Below are 18,845 nucleotides of genomic sequence, written 5' to 3'. Positions count from 1 at the left end.
CCCTCCCCCGCCCTGGCTTCCGCGGTGCCAACCCCGCGCAGCTCCGTGGCCTCACCTCTGACTCCTAGGCCCTCCCTGCCCAACCTCCTGCCGCGGCAGTCCGTCTCGACCCCTCCCATGCCTCCCAGTCCCACCCTGCCCAGGACAAGCCCGCTCGGTGTGAACGGTTCCCCGCGAGTCGAGGGTGGAGAAGCCAGCCTCCTGCCCCCGAGTGGTACTCTAGCAGCCCACCTCTTTTAGGGGTGCTCAGAACACCCATTACTCATCCACAACTACTAGGGTAGCTTTCGCAGGGTGCAGTGCTTACGGGGCGGAAGGGTTTGGAAACATCCCCATGCCCTGGCTGGAATGGAGCTCCTGTCGCTAGGTGAGCCCAGTAGCCTTTGGCTTGGCAGAGGCCACGCTGTTATAATTTTCCTCCATACTAGGCATAAGGTAGTAACAAAAAAGGAAGAACCAGCCCTTACAGGGCTCAGGGGAGCAACACGAGAATGTCCGCTCAGTACTTGAGGACAGAGGCTGGAGAGAGAACTACCCATTTACACTGAGAACCTCCGTTCCTCTCTCTGCTCTGTGCTGGAGAGTGCAGAGCCAGAGATCCAGAAGGGCCCATCTCTAAAGGTGGCCATGTATGGTGGTGAGTGTATCTTGGCTAGGTTTGGGAAATCCGACCTCTCTGATTATATTCTCTAATCTTTGGGCTGCAAAGCAGCTGAGAGTTTAGTATTTTTCAACATAGTTAAGCCACTGTGTTTTATTTGGGAACAGCCAAGCTAAAGTAAAATGTGGTCCCTTTAGGTCATTTACAACCCTTAGTGTTGAAGTATAGAGTGCTGCTCTCTCTTGGCCTTTGCTGGAAGACCACTTCTGTGTTTTCTAAGACGGAGAGAGCCTTTTGTTTCATAGGGCACTCCCTAAGAATAGCTCTTATTTATCCAGAGATACCCAGAAAACTCTTCCCTTTCCTCTTTAACCTAACCCTGTTTTTCTCCAGCTCTCAGGGCCAGAGCGGGGCAAGAGGATGCTTTCCCAGCCCCACCATGGAGCTGCGCTGTGGGGGATTGCTGTTCAGTTCTCGCTTTGATTCAGGGAATCTAGCCCACGTGGAGAAGGTGGAATCTTTGTCCAGTGATGGGGAAGGGGTAGGAGGTGGGGCGTCAGCCCTGACCAGTGGCATTGCCTCTTCCCCTGACTATGAATTCAATGTGTGGACCCGACCAGACTGTGCTGAAACGGAATTTGAGAATGGGAACAGGTATATGAAACGAAATGGAGGGTGAAAGAAGGCTCCAAACCCATGCTTCAGTTAGCCCTGTGCCTTACCTGTTCATAGCAGCATGCTACCTGTCCTCTTCTGACCCGTCCTCCCTCCTTTCTGCTTGCCAAATAGCCCTGTCCCAGTTTGGCTGGCTCCAGCTCTCCCACAGATCCTATCTCCAACCCTTCCACATACCTCTCTCTTACTCTGGTCCTCAGGTCATGGTTCTACTTCAGCGTCCGGGGAGGAACACCAGGAAAACTCATCAAGATCAACATTATGAACATGAACAAGCAGAGCAAGCTGTATTCCCAGGGCATGACCCCCTTTGTGCGCACACTGCCCACCCGGCCACGTTGGGAACGCATTCGAGACCGGCCCACCTTTGAGGTAAGTTCTCCATGAGGAGGAAAGAAAGACTTGGGTGCTAAAAGTAGACAGGAAAGTAAAGAGGTTTTGTTCTTGATACAAGTATGAGGCAGGTGGGACAACAGGTTTAAGTATCAGCTTTTTCTCCAGTGTTAGCTGGAGTCCAAGATGAGCCCCCGCCTCAGGAAACCTAGAAGGAGCCCCTTTTCATATAGAAAGTGTCAGAGGGAGGGAAGTTGGTAAAGGTGATAGGGGTGTGAGGTCAGGTCCTGGTGGTCCCAGTAGGAGCTCAGTTCTGACAATGGCATGTTGCCCCTCCCTCTTCCTCCTCTGCTCCTCAGATGACAGAGACACAGTTTGTGTTATCCTTTGTTCACCGTTTCCTGGAGGGCCGTGGGGCCACCACCTTCTTCGCCTTCTGCTACCCCTTCTCCTACAGTGACTGCCAGGATTTGCTAAACCAGCTAGACCAGCGCTTTCCGGAGAACCACCCTACCCATAGCAGGTGCCAGCCCCATTCTTACTCCTGCCACACAGTCCTGGATCAGACAGCACCTCCACTACATCTGGAATTTTGCCCTTAGAGCTCTGAACCAAACTTTCATCAGTCTTTTTTTGTATAGAATGTACAGACAGGACTTCGGGTACCTTTGAAAACTATGTTTCTGTATGACCCTGATCTCAGCATGTCAACACCTGTCCTCCACTCTTTTACCTGCCCAGTTCAGACCTCTTACTAGCCCAGCTCCCATCAGTTATCCAGAGTTTAGCCAGCACTATGTGACTCAGTACACCTTTTTTATCTGCCCCCACGGAGAACAACTCCAACTACATAAAGTATTCTAGGAAGGCACAAACTGGGGAAAAACAAGTTCACCCTGTCCTGTACTCTTCATTCTGGCAATGTAAGCCCGCTCAAATCCTTAGCCTCATTTAACATTGTGAGGGACTATAAGGCCCCAAAGGTTAGGTGAAGGACCAGATTTTGCAAATCCTGGGCTGGTGACAAGGCCTACCTCTTACTAGGACTTTAGGGACTTCTCCTGGCTTAATTATTTTTTCCATGTAGCCCCCTGGATACCATCTATTACCATCGGGAGCTCCTTTGCTATTCTCTGGATGGACTTCGTGTAGATCTGCTGACGATCACTTCCTGCCATGGCCTTCGAGAAGATCGAGAGCCCCGTCTAGAGCAGCTATTTCCTGATACCAGCACCCCTCGACCATTCCGTTTCGCAGGCAAGAGAGTGAGTGGAAATAGCATAAAGGTAGTTCTTTGGCCTTTGTCTAGCATCAGGTACTGTTGATAGCTAAAGACTATGTTATCTCTAGGTATCCTGGACACGGCCTCTGCCGGCAACTTGTGGCAAGGGTGATGGCCCCTGCTCCACTTGCAGACTCAGCCAACTGGAAATCCAGCAGCTATTCCTGCCTCATCCATGACAACCCCCATATACTGTCAAAGTAGAACTATAGTGTAACTGACTTAATGTCTGCTCTCCTCTCTACCTCAGATATTCTTCTTAAGCAGTAGAGTACACCCAGGGGAGACTCCATCTAGCTTTGTCTTCAATGGCTTTCTGGACTTCATCCTCCGACCTGATGATCCCCGGGCCCAAACCCTACGTCGCCTCTTCGTCTTTAAGCTGATTCCCATGTTGAACCCTGATGGTGTGGTTCGGGGACACTACCGGTAAGTGGCTTCCCCAGCCTGTCTGGACTGTTCCCATTCCCCCTCATGTCCTGCATCTCAGTGAAATTCTGTCAGCCTTCTGGCTTCTCCTGTGTTCCCAGTCCTCTTGCATCCTAATAAAGGCAAGCCCATCTCATCTTCCTGAGAAAGTATGAAATCATATCTAGTGGCACTCCCAGAAAGGAACCAAACCAGGATGACTGCAGGCCCATCTGGGTGGAGGCAGCTACCCTGAGGAAGCTCCTTAGGGTTCTATGGGGTAAGGGTGACAGCAGATCAAAGAGAGGCCCTGTCTTCAATTCTTTCTTTCCTAACGCAGCTTCAGTCTCACATTTGATAAGTCAGTCTCCTGTGGTCTCCTTCTCATCTACACTGGTGTCTCCTTCACTGGCCCAGTCCTCTAGAACCTGCTTCAGTCCTTGTTTTCCTACAGCACAGACTCACGTGGAGTCAATCTGAACCGTCAGTACCTGAAGCCTGATGCTGTCCTGCACCCAGCCATCTATGGGGCCAAAGCTGTGCTTCTCTACCACCATGTGCACTCTCGTCTGAACTCCCAGAGTTCCTCTGAGCACCAGCCCAGTCCCTGTCTTCCTCCTGATGCTCCTGTTTCTGACCTGGAGAAAGCCAACAATCTCCAAAATGAAGCTCAGTGTGGGCACTCAGCTGACATGGATAACGCTGAAGCCTGGAAACAAACAGAGCCAGCAGACCAGAAGCTCAACAGTGTGTGGATTGTGCCACAACAGTCTGCAGCGCTTGAAGAGCCAGCCCCTGACACCATCCCCCCCAAAGAGAGTGGCGTTGCTTACTATGTGGACCTGCATGGACATGCTTCCAAAAGGGGCTGCTTCATGTACGGAAACAGCTTTAGTGATGAGAGCACCCAGGTGGGAGTCCTAAGAATGTCATGTGAGTGTGCGAAATGTTGCAGGTTAGGAGATGGGGTTGGGCCATGAACAGAGGGAAGATAGCCTTAGGTAGCCTTCTGGCAGGAAGGCCTGTGTAGACTACCTCTGAAAAAGCTTTGAAGGGCCAAGAAGAGATGGCACAGAGGGCTTATGTCTCAATTGTTACATCATGAACTTTTTTTAAGGGTCAAGCTAACTGCATTATAGTCTTCGCTAGAGTCTGGGAATCCAGAGAAGGAAAATTTTGCATGGTTGGAGGGAAGAAGCTAAAAGCTTTAAAAAAAAAGAATTGCTTCCCAACACCTAGAAGTAATGTCAAACTGAGAATTCAAGCAGCACTGATTACTGTTAATGGTTGTCATGGTATCTGCTGTGTATTAAGTCACACGGTCGCATACTTGCCATCTCTTCCTTGCCCCTTGTCCCGTCTGTCTCTCCTTCTGAGTTGACTTTTCTTCCCCAAACAGGTGGAAAACATGCTGTATCCAAAGCTCATCTCCTTGAACTCAGCCCACTTCGACTTCCAGGGCTGCAATTTCTCAGAGAAGAATATGTATGCCCGAGACCGTAGAGATGGCCAGTCTAAAGAGGGAAGCGGCCGTGTTGCAATCTACAAAGCCTCAGGGATAATCCACAGGTTGGGTGGAAGCTGAGATATAGTTGATGAAATAGCTTCCCTAAAGAAAACAGCTTAGCCGGGTGTGGTGGCGCATGCCTGTAATCCCAGCTACTCAGGAGGCTGAGGCAGGAGAATTGCTTGAACCTGGGAGGCAGAGGTTGTGGTGAGCCGAGATCACGCCATTGCACTCCAGCCTGGGCAACAAGAGCGAAACTCCGTCTCAAAAAAAAAAAGAAAACAACACCCGGTTCAGGGTGTTTGAGAGGGAGGGGACCACCTGAGTCTTCTTAAAAGAGAACCTCACAATTAGCATTATTGTCTTTAGTCTAGGACTCTATTTTTGGGGGACTCCCTGGGTGTATGATACAGTACCAGGGTCAGCTGCTAGTTGCTATGGATTATTAGCACTTTCATTTGTGTTCACTTTTTTTCAAGTGATTGCCTCCTTAGATCACATAAACTGTTCTCTGTGGTTCTGTCCTGGTATCTGTTCAGGCGGGACACTGATAAAGGTCTTTATGTCTTAGCTACACACTTGAATGCAACTACAACACTGGACGCTCAGTAAACAGCATCCCTGCTGCCTGCCATGACAATGGGCGTGCCAGCCCCCCTCCCCCGCCGGCTTTCCCCTCCAGATACACTGTGGAACTATTTGAGCAGGTATGAATACATGGTGTAAGTGGGAAAAGGGAGAAACCTTATAGCCTGGAAAGGCCTTCACTCCTAATGCCTGACTCTAAGGTCCTCTGAAGAGATATTCATCACTATGGCCCTCTCACCACTATGGTTATTTTCCTCAGTTAACAGGAGCATAACTGTGACTATAATAGTATTGAAAGGATGAACAGGCACTATATCTGACCCCACATCACAGAGAATCCCCTAGCACCTCTGAGTCAGATTCTTTGCCTCTGGGCTTGTCTTTCTCATTCTATTGGATTTATTAGTTCCTGGGCTCAAAAGCACCCTGACTGCAGTGGTCTTGATGACTCCCATTATCCTAATAGAACTGGCCGGTTGCAGTGGCTCATGGCTGTAATCTCAGCACTTTGGGAGGCTGAGGCAGGCAGATCACCTGAGGTCAGGAGTTCGAGACCAGCCTAGCCAATATGGTGAAACCCCATCTCTATTAAAAATACAAAAATTAACTGGGCATGGTGGCACATGCCTATAGTCCCAGCTGCTCGGGAGGCTGAGGCAGGAGAATCACTTGAACCCGGGAGGCAGAGATTGCAGTGAGCTGAGATTGCACGCCACTATACTACAGCCTGGGCGACAGAGCAAGAATCCGTCTCAAAAAAAAAAAAAATAGAGCAGAAAGAGCTGCAGGTTACAGAAGGGATTCAAACCCCTTTCCTGCTAGGAGAATTCCTTCACGGTGCCAGCCGGAAAGAAAGGACACACCCTGCCCCTCATAATGGAAGAGGGCCCCCAAATTGGTGGTAGTTTAGGGAACAGCTCCAAATCCATTTGTAATAAACAGCCTGGGCACAAAGGTTAGGGCATCCAATGAGCAAATTATAGGTCTGGCCCCTCCTTCCCTTCCACTGTGCTGTGTACCCACCCCAAGGTAGCAGCCTGGATGGGAGGACCAGCATGCTGAGCCAAACTGGACTACCCCACAGGTGGGACGAGCTATGGCCATCGCAGCTCTGGACATGGCGGAATGTAATCCGTGGCCCCGAATTGTACTGTCAGAGCACAGCAGCCTTACTAATCTTCGGGCCTGGATGCTGAAACATGTACGCAACAGCCGAGGCCTAAGCAGCACTCTGAATGTGGGTGTCAGCAAGAAGAGGGGCCCTCGAACTCCACCCAAAAGTCACAAGTAAGGCCAGCAAAATAGGAGGGAGAAAGGGTAGGACAGTGGGACAGGGCTCTAGAGCTAGGAGTTCCAAGGGATTTATATTCCTTTTCCATCCTCCTTAAAGTGCCAAATGGCAAATATTTTCAGGGTAAATTAAAATTAGTAAGATTAGTTTATTTTTTGAGAATGGGATCCTCCTCCCTTTTACTCTGAGTTACATACATCTAAGAGATCTGAGTATCAGGCTAGGGATTCACTGCTGCAGAGCCCTGCACAAAATCAAATATAATTGCAGTGGGGCAGGCCTCAGCTTCCAACGGTTGTGAATGACTGACTGAAGGGAGTTCAAGGGTCAGTGCCAAGGCAGTAGGGGGAAAATTCATTGGGAGATAAAGCTGCTCAGGGATGGCTGTTATGACATTTTGAGATTAGCTGGTATTCCCCAGACAGATACTTCATCCACGGACATGAATTCCCCACTTTTCCCTTGGAATGGGTCCCTGTACCTTTTTACCCCAGAGGTGAAGCTTTACTGAGCAGCAGATCCTAGGGAAAGCCTTAGGACACAACCTTCCTGGCCCAGGTTTAACTGGCATCTGCTTCTTTGCAGTGGGTTGCCTGTTTCCTGCTCCGAAAACACCTTGAGCCGGGCACGAAGTTTTAGCACTGGCACAAGTGCTGGTGGTAGCAGCAGCAGCCAACAAAATTCTCCACAGATGAAGAATTCCCCCAGCTTTCCTTTTCATGGCAGTCGGCCTGCAGGGCTGCCAGGCCTGGGCTCTAGTACCCAAAAGGTCACCCACCGGGTGCTGGGCCCTGTCAGAGGTAAGCCAGTCTGGGAGCCCCTGCAACATGTGTTTGGTTGTCTGGGACACTGCTGGGGGAAGTAAGAGCTTGAAGATATACTCTTGGCCCAGGACCAAGGGGTGAATCAATAAAATTAGTTTGTAGCAGAACCTGTGGCCTCTCCTACGACCTTGGTGTTCCCTGCGGCATGATTCCAGAGTGGTATTGTGTGTGGCCAGAGGGGGAAGTCTGGGTATCTGGGCTTCAGTGCATGCTAGGAGCCAGGGAAGTTTCCAAGGATGAAACACTAGCTGAAGCAGTGCCAAACAGGACATGGAGCCTCCACGTCAAGGATAATGTCAGTCTGTCTTCATGGGGGCAGTTAAGGGAATGTCCTGAGAATCCAAATTGCAGCACTACAGAATGATGGGGAATCTTATCTGTGGTCTTTATGGGCTAAAATTGTTCCTGGCTTCAGAGCTCACTAAGAAAGTGGTATCAGGCTGAGCACAGTAGCGGCTCACGCTTGTAATCCTAGCACTATGGGAGGCTGAGGCAGTCAGATCACTTGAGGCCAGGAGTTCAAGAACAGCCTGGCCAACATGGTGAAACCCAGTCTCTATTAAAAATACAAAAATTAGCCAGGCATGGTGGTGCACACCTGTAATCCCAGTTACTCAGGTAACTGAGGCAGGAGAATTGCTTGAACCCAGGAAGCGGAGGTTGCAGTGAGCCAAGATCGTACCACTGCACTCCAGCATGGGCAACAGAGCAAGACTCTGCCTCAAATAAAGAAAAGAAAGTGGTATCAGAAGGATTCTAACTCTTCCAAAGAAAAATGGAACAACTGCAGACAATTTCTTTTCTAGGTATAAAATGCAGCAGTCTAGCTCTTTCCAGCAGTGAGCACAGTTGCTTAACTGTCCAGTAGTACCCCCTGGGTTTTGTCTAATGAAACCCTGCCTGATAAGATTCTGGGTCAAAATTATATACCAGAAACAGATGGGCCTTTAGGGAAAAAGAGGAAATTAACGGGAGTAACCTGGATTGCAAAGGGGAAGAGATTGTTGTAGTGCCACTTCTGGAAATATGCTAAACCACAAATCAATATTGTACTGGCCTCTGCACTACAGAAATCTTGCCCAGAGTATGGAGGCTTGTCAGCTGGGGCTAAGTCTTGCAGCATATTCATCCTTGTTAGCTTTTCCCAGCTTGCACCCTAGCTATTGGCACAGACCAGACATGTGCTGTGTCAGTGGCTGTGTAAATCTGACTGCTAGTGAGAGAAGCCATGGAGGAGAGGGCGATGGTCCTTACCAGCTGTGACCATTGAAATATTCTATCCCTGACAGGCAACTTGATTATCTGCTTGTATTCCAAGCCCCATTGTTTGAGAGTCTATCTTCATCAGGAAAGGACACTTGTGCACTGTGTTTGAAAAATAAAGTAATAATAATGCCTTATATTTACACAGCATTTAACAGTGAACAAGATAATATCACATATATAAATTTCACTTAATCCTCACAAGGACCCTAAGGGATGGATGGTGTTTCCATTTTTCCAACAAGGAAGCTGAGGCTATTTAAGAATGGTTTCTCCAAGATTGCACAGCTATTCCAACTTATATCTTCTCATGCTCCAGTATGCCTAGTTTCCCATGGTAAATCTACATAAAGTTCTTCTTCTATTTCTTTTCCTTTCTTTTTTTGAGACGGAGTTTCACCCTTTCACCAAGGTTGGAGTGAAGTGGTGCAATCTCAGCTCACTGCAACCTTCCACCCACTGGGTTCAAGCGATTCTCCTGCCTCAGCCTCCTGAGTAGCTGGGATTACAGGCGCCCGCCACCACACCCAGCTAATTTTTGTATTTGTAGTAGAGATGGGGTTTCGCCACGTTGGCCAGGCTGGTCCTGAACTCTTTACCTCAAGTGATCCACCAACCTCAGCCTTCCAAAGTGCTAGGATTACAGGCATGAGCTACTGTACCCAACCTCTTTCTTTTTTGGTCAGCCTCTTCTAGCTCTTAACTCATAGTTCCTGGGAATACCTTCATCAGCATCCTAAGTTGTTCTTTCCTCACTACAAAGGGAAATAGTAAAGAGCCTTTTCTAGGTTGTCACTGGAATATTCTAGGCCCCTCTTTTTATTTGAGACAGTTTCGCTCTGTTACCCAGGCTGGAGTGCAGTGGTGCAGTCTCGGCTAACTGCAACCTCTGCCTCCTGGGTTCAAGCGATTCTCCTGCCTCAGCCTCCCAAGTAGCTGGGATTACAGGTACCCACCACCATGCCCAACTAATTTTTTGTATTTTTAGTAGAGACGGGGATTCACTATGTTTGCCAGGCTGGTCTCGAACGCCTGACCTGAGGCAATCCACCGCCTCAGCCTCCCAACGTGCTGGGACTACAGGCATGAACCACTGTGCCCGTCTAGGCTTTTTTTTTTTTTGAGATGGAGTTTCGCTCTTGTTACCCAGGCTGGAGTGCAATGGCGCGATCTCGGCTCACCACAACCTCCGCCTCCCAGGTTCAAGTGATTCTCCTGCCTCAGCCTCCGATTACAGGGATGCGCCTTGACGCCTGGCTAATTTTTTTTGTATTTTTAGTAGAGACAGGTTTCTCCATGTTGGTCAGGCTGGTCTCAAACTCCTGACCTCAGGCGATCCACCCGCCTCGGCCTCCCAAAGTGCTGGGATTACAGGCGTGAGCCACTGCGCCTGGCTAGGCACTTTTTAATCACTATTTTATTGACATCCTCCCTGCCCCGCTTCCAATGCAGAACACTGCATTGAGCTCCTTGAGGTGAAGGACATGTATTCTATTTCTCTGTTACTTCCCCCTACCAATAGAAAATATGCACAGTCAGTACCAAGTAATTCCTGGTTGATTGACTTGAAACTTAATAGGGGAAACAGGACAGTAAATACAACATGAGAGCGCACACACACTGTAAACATCCTGGGGGTTTGGGGAACTACTGTGGTAGATAAACACAAGAGTAATTAACCGAATAATGTTCAGTTAAGAAATAATTTGAAAAATAGGTAGCCAATAGTTTGACAGAAACATTCCCAAAGTGAGAAATGACAGCCAGGAGCAGGAACAGAGCTAGTGGGTGGAGAGGACAAAAAACATGTATATCTAGGTGGGTATGCAAAAGGCCAAGCCCATCACCAAGGAGATTAGGTGAAGAGAGAATTAGCTGAAATGTCTTCAGAACAAGGATTATGAGCTTAACTGAGACAATGGCAACAATTGTGTGTGTCTACGAATGGGAATAAACCTAAGACTGTGTAAGACACTGTCTATGAACTGTACATATTGGACAGGAAACGGGAGGTGAGATGACCAGAGCCAGTACCAGTGTCTGGAAAGGAGAGATAAGTATTAGAAAGAGAAGTGGCAGGATTCAGTAGAAGACAGAGGAATTAAGAGGGCTTTAAGGCTACTTTTTCCACTGCAAACAAAAGCTTCAGGAAGTGTCTCCTAACACGTGTACTTATGCCCTTGGCACCTAGTCCTATGCCTGGCACTTAGCGATCAGCAAGTATTTGTTGAATGAATAAAAAGCAAGAAGTTGGGAACCAAATGAATGCTTGTCTCACCTTTCTACCCCTCAGAGGACATAAATCAGGTCTGTGATTGTCCCAGGGATTCACTGAGATCTGGAGTGCTACATGGAAGGACAGTTGCAAAGATGTTCAGGGAGGATGACACACAGGGTCTTGGCACAAGTCAAATAACTGCTGCTGTAAATGGCGAGACCTTAGAACACCCATTCTGACTAATTCAAGGGGAGGTCAGTCTCTCCTCAGACCTCTCAGACCTTTGCCCAGTACTATCCTACCACCCCCAAAATGGAACATCTGGCTGGTTACCATAAGATACCATTTCATAACCCCTGGAAGCAGAGCTGATCACATCACTTTTGCACTCTTGCTTTTTCTTTCTCACTTGCTTTTACCCTTTCCTGGGGTAGGGTGAAGGTTTGTCCCTTAATACGGTTTCAACATGCCTCTGCATGTAGATGTTTCTCAAATTATCTAAACTATTTCCTCTATCAAGTTCATGATTTCTGCCTACTGTGCACTGTCAACTGGACATCATCCTGACATCCATTTTAATCACAGAATTACTTGGATTTGGGCCCTAGACTATCTCTGTCATTGGTGGTAGCTAATGTTTTAGGTTATTTGACTATGGCCACAAGTCTCGATTTCTGTTATCCTATTGCCAACCTGTGCCAACTCTCACTAGACCCCTAACATCTGGTTGTTTCTGATTCTTTTTTTGAGACAGTCTCACTCAGTCACCCAGGCTGGAGTGCAGTGGCGTGATCACAGCTCACTCCAACCTTTGTGTCACTGGCTCAAGTGATCCTCCAGCCTCAGCCTCCCTAGTAGCTGGGCCTACAGGTGCACACCACTACACCTGGCTAATTTTTTTTTTTTTTTTTAAAGTAGAGACGGGGCTTCACCAAGTTGCCCAGGCCGGTCTCAAGCTCCCAGACTCAAGTGATCCAGCCGCCTCAGCCTCCCAAGGCGCGTCAGCCACTGTGCCTGGCGTTTTTGACTCTTGACCACCGTCTTAACCTATAATTGGTACCCAGCATATCTCCTCATAGTAGCTTCCATCCTGAGATCTCTCCCTTTCTTCTTTATTCATACAAGTAGGTTTTTTTTCCATTCAGATTTTTTTTTTTACCATTTTGTTTTGGAACCCTTTTTTTTTTTGAGACACAGTCTCACTCTGTCTCCCAGGCTGGAGTGCAGTAGCCCATCTCAGCTCACTGCAATCTCTGCCTCCCAAGTTCAGGTGATTCTCCTGCCTCAGCCTCTGGAGTAGCTAGGATTACAGGTGCCCACCACCACGCCCGGCTAATTTTTTGTATTTTTAGTAGAAACGGGGTTTCTCCACATTGGTGAGGCAGGTCTTGAACTCCCGACGTCAGGTGATCCGCCTGCCTCGGCCTCCCAAAGTGCTGGGATTACAGGTGTGAGCCACCATGCCTGACCTGGCTTGGACCTTTCAAAAGTATTCTTGTCACTGCCTGCTAATTCCCAGTGTGGCTGGGAAGATGAAGTTACTGTCACTTCTTAAGTTACAGGATTTTCATATCCAACACGTTTATTAACGGTCAGTTGGCATGCTGGCACCTCTGGTGAATTCAGTTCTATGAAAAGTTAATAGCCCATTGGTTTGAGAGCATTTGGCACCTGCTGTTCCTCTGTGATGAGGAAGGAAATGCCAAAGCTGCAAGCCTCCCCACCCCATCCATTTACCATCTGCCCCCCCGGGCCCCACCCTTCAGAACTTGTAGTAGTTTAAGTCTCTAGACATGAGTGGAGCAGAGACAGCTGCCCCAAAGGATATAACTGTATGCTTTAGACTCCCAGAGATGATTGATCCAGCTCATGGTGTATAGTGGGTGTCTGCTGTTCAAGTAAACAAAACATTGATAAAGGTCTCTGGTTTTTCAGGCAGTATTTTACAGGCACTGTGATATATAGTGTTAGAGGCAACAAAGTCCCTACTCCCAAGAAACTCAAGTTCCAGTTAGAAAAAAATACTAGCTTATGTTTATTGAGTCCTCTGTGCCTGTAAGTACTTTACACATACTAACTTAATTAAACAGAAACCATAAACTACTAGCCACACAAACAAAGAATGAAGATAATGAGGAGAGAACAATTAATGCTGCCTGTAATGGTCAAGTAAGCTTCAGAGAGGTAACATTTGAGATGGTACATGAAAGACGGTCACGATTTCATTAGAAAAGGTAACAGTTCCAGAGGAACCACACCCAACTAATAGCCATAGGGTCTATAGCAGAGGGTATGAAGAATCAAATCAGCATCCTACTAAGGATGTGTACACTGGAACTATAGTGGGCAAGGCTTTGAATGTGTAGTATTCAAAAGTTCAGACTTCATCCTTTAGAAGATCTTCAAGCCCAGTGCAATGGCTCACACCTGTAATCCCAGCACTTTGGGAACTGAGGGAGGAGGATCGCTTGAGCCCAAGAATTCCAGACCAGCCTGGGCAACATGGTGAGACTCCATCTCCACAAAAAATTTAAAAATTAGCTGGGCTTGGTGGCATGCGCCTGTTGTCCCAGCTACTTGGGATGCAGGAGGTCAAGTCTGCAGTGAGCAATGTTCATGCTACTGCACTATAGCCTAGGTGACAGAGTGAGACCCTGTCTCCAAAAGAAAAGAGAAGTCAGGTGAATGCAGAGATAGAATTGTAGGATTTGATTATACAAATGCAAATCTGAGGAGGAGTAAGAAGATGAAACAAGTTTCTAGCAGTTGGGTTTTGCATGAAGACAGGGAGAATGAAAGAAAGGGAGAGAATGAGTTTTGTTTTGTCAAGGGGACTTTCTTGGGAAGAAATTTCCAGTGGACAATTAGAGCTGGATTTCAGGAGAAAAGGGCTAGAGACTGACTTGGGAGTTTAAGAGTAAGTAGAGCAAGAGAGGCTCAAGGACAGAATGATGGGGGAAGACTTGACATTTAAGGGGCAGGAAGAACAGCTGGAAGAGAAGCAATTAGTGGTAAGAGGGGAACCAAGGAAATCTGTGTTAGCCAAGCTCACTAACTTCTTTGCCAAAAGAATGAACTGGGCCAGGTGCGGTGGCTCATACCTGTAATCCCAATACTTTGGGAGGCCAAGGTGGGTTGATCTCTTGAGCCTAGGAGTTGAAGACCATCCTGGGCAACATGGCAAAACCCCGTCTCTACTAAAAATACAAAAATTAGGCTGGGTGTGCTGGCTCACACCTGTAATCCCAGAACTGTGGGAGGCCAAGGTGGGCGGATCACAAGGTCAGGGGTTCGAGACCAGCCTGACCAACATGGTGAAACCCCGTCTCTACTAAAAATACAAAAATTAGCCAGACATGGTGGCACGCGCCTGTAATCCCAGCTACTCAGGAGGCTGAGGCAGGAGAATCACTTGAACCCGGGAGGTGGAGGTTGCAGTGAGCCAAGATCGCACCACTGCACTCCAGCCTGGGCGACACAGCAAGACTCCATCTCAAAAACAAAACTTTAAACAAAAATTAGCTGAGCATGGTAGTGTGCACCTATAGTGCCAGCTACTCAGGAGGCTAGGTAGGAGGATCACCTGAGCCTGGGAGGTTGAGGCTGCAGTGAGCCATGATCGTGCCATTGTGTACTTCTTCAGCCTGGGTGACAGAGTGGAAACCTTTTATCCAACAACAACAACAACAACAACAAACTGGCAGGATGAAGGCTGGTGGAGAATGGATAACTAATAAACAGTAGATCTTTCTACCCATCTTATATTAATAGTTACTTCAGGAGAGGGATGCGGGTCTGATGACAAGCTTGAAAAACAGCATATTTTGATCAGGGAAGCCAGCAAGTCAGTGAAGGCTGCCTCATAATGCCCCACTTATTTGCCCTTTTATCTGCTTGTATCTCTTCCACTCAGAGCCCCGAAGCCAGGACAGGAGACGGCGGCAGCAGCCACTGACCCATCGCCTTGCAGGCAGCCTTGCTCCATCCCCAGCTCCTACTAGTTCTGGCCCAGCCTCCTCACACAAGCTGGGCTCCTGTCTACTGCCCGATTCACTCAACATACCAGGTCTGTACCCGCTGCCACTGAAATCTGGGTTTGCCAGCCTCCTCCGTGGCCAGCCCAGGTTCTTTAAGCCTAGTTGGGAGACCAGGGGCATCAGTTATCCTCTTGGTATCCTAAACCTCTAACACTGGTGCCTTTGTATAGGAAGCTGGAATTGATTAGTCTTTGTGTAATAAAACAATAGTTAACATTTATTGAACATTTACTATGTGCCAGGCACTGCTCTACACATTTAATCTCATTTAATCCTCATTTTTACAGTTGAGGAACCTGAGGACTTTTTGTCTACCTGCAAAGTGCTATTTACGCAAATTCCCTGACTCCAGGAGCTGGGCAACATTAGACAAAACAGGAGAATGAAAAAAGCATGACAGGTCTTTCTCCTGTCCACACTGCTAAATGTTGTGTGCAGCCGTATCATTCACACAAAACTTAAGCCATCTCTTCTCCTTTAAATTACAGACCCAGCTATATAAAGAAATGGATGGGAATGATTTTAAGATTGTAGTCCAACATGTTCTACCTCACTCAAAGACCCCTACTCCCAACCTGTCTACTGTCCTCAATGGGTAGCACTGAACCCACCAGTCCTGGGTAGAGCTGACTTGATCCTCAAATGCTAAACATATGATTGGGGTAGGCCCTGCGGCCTATAAATTGACACAGGATTTAAGCTTGGGTACATTCCGATTCTAGCCTGGAGTTGCTGCTCCACCCCTTGGACCAGACTAGAGCCTCAACCGGGTGTGAGTTTGCTGCCCAGGCAACATCTGGAGACATTTTTGGTTGTTACACTGAGGGAGATGAGGAAACAGCATATATTGTTTAGAGACTAAGAATGCTATTAAACATCCTACAATGCACAAGACTACTCCCCACGATAAAGAATTATTCCACCCAAAATGTCAACGTGCCAAGGTTGAGAAACCCTGATCCTTTGGAAGTTACCTCCTCTTCTCTGTGACCCCTACCCTGATCAGTTTCCTCTGTTCCCTAGGGAGCGGCTGCTCACTCTTGTCCTCCGGGGACAAACCAGAGGCTGTCATGGTAATCGGGAAAGGTCTGCTAGGGACTGGAGCTCGGATGCCCTGCATCAAGACTCGATTGCAGGTAATATTTTTGGGTCTTCAGCACAACTACTCTGGCAGAACCCAGCAAGGCACTGTTCCTCTGGGTAGTGGGAGGGAAAATGCTCAGCACTGCTTTACTGCCTTTACGCTTGGCCACATCAGAGAGCTTCTCTGGTGCCTGAGTGCCTGTCTGTCCAGTCCCCCTCCTGCCCTCCACCATCCCCATCAGCCAGGTCATTTGCTTGCTTTCAACCTGTCCCTGCCAGATATACCCCAACTTCAGCCTGCTAGCTTTGGCTTTCCCTGCCCCTGCCCTTAGCTTCTCCTCTCTTTCTGCCCAGACCTGCCCGAGGAGAGTTTCCGCCAGGAGGGGTCCCGGATTCCCCAGGTAACACATTTGGTTGCTGCTGCTAGGAACAGCCCTGCCACCAACTCCGATTCAGTCCAGATCCCCATGCTAGGTAAAGTTGAGTACAGGCAGAAGCTGACTGGATGGGTGAAGTGTACACTGCTCTGGCAGGGGCTGAGGCATAGAGGGCTCTGAGAGGGGTCTACCAGCCCTCACTATCTTTCTACGCAGTGTTTCTCTACTCACCCAGACCTTAGTCATGGTATAGCCATGGCGGTTAAATGCTGGATCTGTTTGCCACCCCTAGTTATAGACTTGGAGTGCACAGTCATGGACTGAATCCAGGACTTCTCTGGCTATTATCGTGCCTCACCCTCTCAGCTAGAATTCAATGTCCCAGTACCTCTACTGATCCCTATACTACAACACTCTAATGCACGGAAACTCTAGAAGCAAACTAAAAGCAAAAAAACTCATGGAAGAATCTAGCCTCTTAGCAAAAACCCTGTCCACACAGGCTAGGCCCAGGTTGGGCCGGGGCTCACCGCCGACTCGCAGAGGGATGAAAGGCTCTTCAGGCCCCACATCCCCTACCCCCGGGACCAGGGAGAGCAGTGAGCTGGAGCCGGGACCCTGCTCTGCTAAACCAGGGTGAGCACTTGAGTCCAGTCCCTCACCCCACCCCTCACTTCTGTCCCCTCATTCCGATTTCTGTCATTCAGAATAATTTTCTGCCTTCCCTACTCCTTTTGAGCACAAAGACTAAATGTACTTTCATTAAGAATCTAGTCCCTGATTTTTTTTTCCCCCACCATGGCCACAGTCTTCAATCCAAAGGAAAAGAAAACAACTTTTAGTTAGGGCCTAAGGCCTAGGAGCTGGCTGGTTCCAGCAAGAGACCACTGTGCAGTAACCAACTTGCCCATCCTTACCCATCTTCATCTTGCTTCACTTCTTTCACTTCCCAGCCCCTGGTTAGCAGAACAGAAGAGGAGCAGAGTTTTCATAGCCCTGATTCCTCTCTCTTCTCTGTTGCAGGCTGCCTCAGGCCAGGCCCCCACGGCCCCGCTCTGCCCCTGCCTTTTCTCCTATATCCTGTAGTCTGTCTGACTCCCCATCCTGGAATTGTTACAGCGGGGGTCCCTTGGGCCAACCTGAGGTTTGTTTTGTCCCTAAATCTCCCCCACTCACTATTTCTCCCCGGGTCTGATAATGCCTTTATGTTGAAGCCCAAGATATAGCCCCAAGATGGGGTAACACGTGGGAAATATGCTAGTTCCCCTCCAGGCCGCTGATTCCATGTGACAGCCGTTAAGTCCTTGGAATGCCAGCCACGCTGTCCAAAGCATTAAAGAGCAGCACCTTGAGACAGAACAAAACAGGGACCTGCCACCCCTTCCTTCCCTCCACAGCACAAGATTTTGGGACCACAAAAAAAAATCTATATTTTTATATTGGGGGGAGGGAGTAGAAAAGCAAGCCCCTATACTGGGCCCTATTCAGTGGCAGCTTCTTGTTCCATAGGATTAAGGAAGACTTTGAGGAAATAAAAGTTGTTTGGAAAAATCCAGGTGTAGTTGCTTTGTATGTTGTGATGGGTAGAAGGGATGAAGTGAAGTGTGAAGGCCCCTCATACCCTCCATCTTGCCTCAGACTATGTCCTGGAACCCTAGAAAAGAGGGGGAAAGACCTGAGGTAAGGAAAATGCTGCAGCTTTCCTCCGGGGATTCCTTCAGGAAGTAACGTCTATCCATATTCCCTTTATACTTGTGACCCACACTTCAGGCTGGCTCCAAAGCCCCCCCTTCCTTCTCTATAGCTTGGGTCAGCAGCCAACCCCTGGCCTCAGAACATGGAAACAGAATTCTACATCTGTCACCCCCTCACCAAAAACATTCTGCCCAAATGAGGTCTAAACAACCTGGGGAAAGTGGGAGCTATTTAAGAGCCCAAATCCTTATACTTGGATGGTACCCTCGGTACCTTCGTTCCTACCGGTGTCAGTGCCTCCTTACAACTATACTCCCAACTTGGGCATCTACCTATTGAGGACAAGATGGGGACTGTGAGGGTTAGGAAACCCACTCCCATTTTAGCAGGGAACAGTTTACAGGGAGGGGACAGCGCGCTCTCTACTCTGTGCAGATAAAGGGGACCAGTTCTGGACTGTATCACGCTTGGCCCGACACTTTCTGATTGGAAGTTTCGAACCCTGCTACCCCTGGCGCGGCCTCGCCACTCAGCTCTGGGGGCTGGGCGCTACAGCCCCGGGCCGTTACCTGGGGCGGAGAAAGCGCCACTTTCATTCCTGCTTCTTGGGATTGTTGACGGCCACGTAGTGATAGAGAACAACAAGCAAGAAGAGCGACACGC

The 18,845-nt window shown here is 48.5% G+C and overlaps 1 protein-coding gene and 1 long non-coding RNA gene across 3 annotated transcripts; one reads left to right on the top strand and one right to left on the bottom strand.

The window, feature by feature from the left end:
* Nucleotides 1–992: 992 nt before the first annotated feature.
* On the top strand, nucleotides 993–18,040 carry AGBL5 (ATP/GTP binding protein-like 5). 2 transcript variants are annotated; one of them, XM_011972657.1, is made up of 14 exons: nucleotides 993–1,255; nucleotides 1,477–1,648; nucleotides 1,969–2,132; nucleotides 2,697–2,874; nucleotides 3,142–3,320; nucleotides 3,754–4,210; nucleotides 4,699–4,868; nucleotides 5,378–5,513; nucleotides 6,479–6,681; nucleotides 7,271–7,485; nucleotides 14,904–15,056; nucleotides 16,051–16,163; nucleotides 16,990–17,123; nucleotides 17,511–18,040. In XM_011972657.1, the coding sequence occupies exons 1-14, from the start codon at nucleotides 1,041–1,043 to the stop codon at nucleotides 17,680–17,682; spliced, it is 2,661 nt and encodes an 886-aa protein (XP_011828047.1). In that variant the 5' UTR covers nucleotides 993–1,040; the 3' UTR covers nucleotides 17,683–18,040. The 2 variants fall into 2 exon arrangements, with proteins under 2 accessions (XP_011828047.1, XP_011828048.1); XM_011972658.1 differs by lacking the exon at nucleotides 17,511–18,040 and adding an exon at nucleotides 16,465–16,511 and having other exon boundaries at nucleotides 16,990–17,253.
* On the bottom strand, nucleotides 17,892–18,845 carry LOC105533997. Its single transcript, XR_001005195.1, has 2 exons — nucleotides 18,752–18,845; nucleotides 17,892–18,141 (listed from the first exon to the last, which is right to left on the bottom strand). It is a non-coding gene; the product is annotated as an uncharacterized LOC105533997 (long non-coding RNA).

Source organism: Mandrillus leucophaeus, unplaced genomic scaffold (genome assembly GCF_000951045.1).
Source record: "Mandrillus leucophaeus isolate KB7577 unplaced genomic scaffold, Mleu.le_1.0 Scaffold13, whole genome shotgun sequence".
NCBI lineage: Eukaryota > Metazoa > Chordata > Mammalia > Primates > Cercopithecidae > Mandrillus > Mandrillus leucophaeus.
The sequence above is the reverse complement of the archived record's forward strand: the minus strand, read 5'-3'. Positions and strand labels throughout refer to the sequence as shown.

Coding starts and splice junctions, on each gene's coding strand:
- AGBL5 (XM_011972657.1), top strand. CDS start 1,041: ATGGAGCTGCGCTGTGGGGGATTGCTGTTCAGTTCTCGCTTTGATTCA. Junction 3,321..3,753: donor GTGGTTCGGGGACACTACCG/GTAAGTGGCTTC, acceptor GTTTTCCTACAG/CACAGACTCACGTGGAGTCA. Junction 7,486..14,903: donor GGTGCTGGGCCCTGTCAGAG/GTAAGCCAGTCT, acceptor TCTTCCACTCAG/AGCCCCGAAGCCAGGACAGG.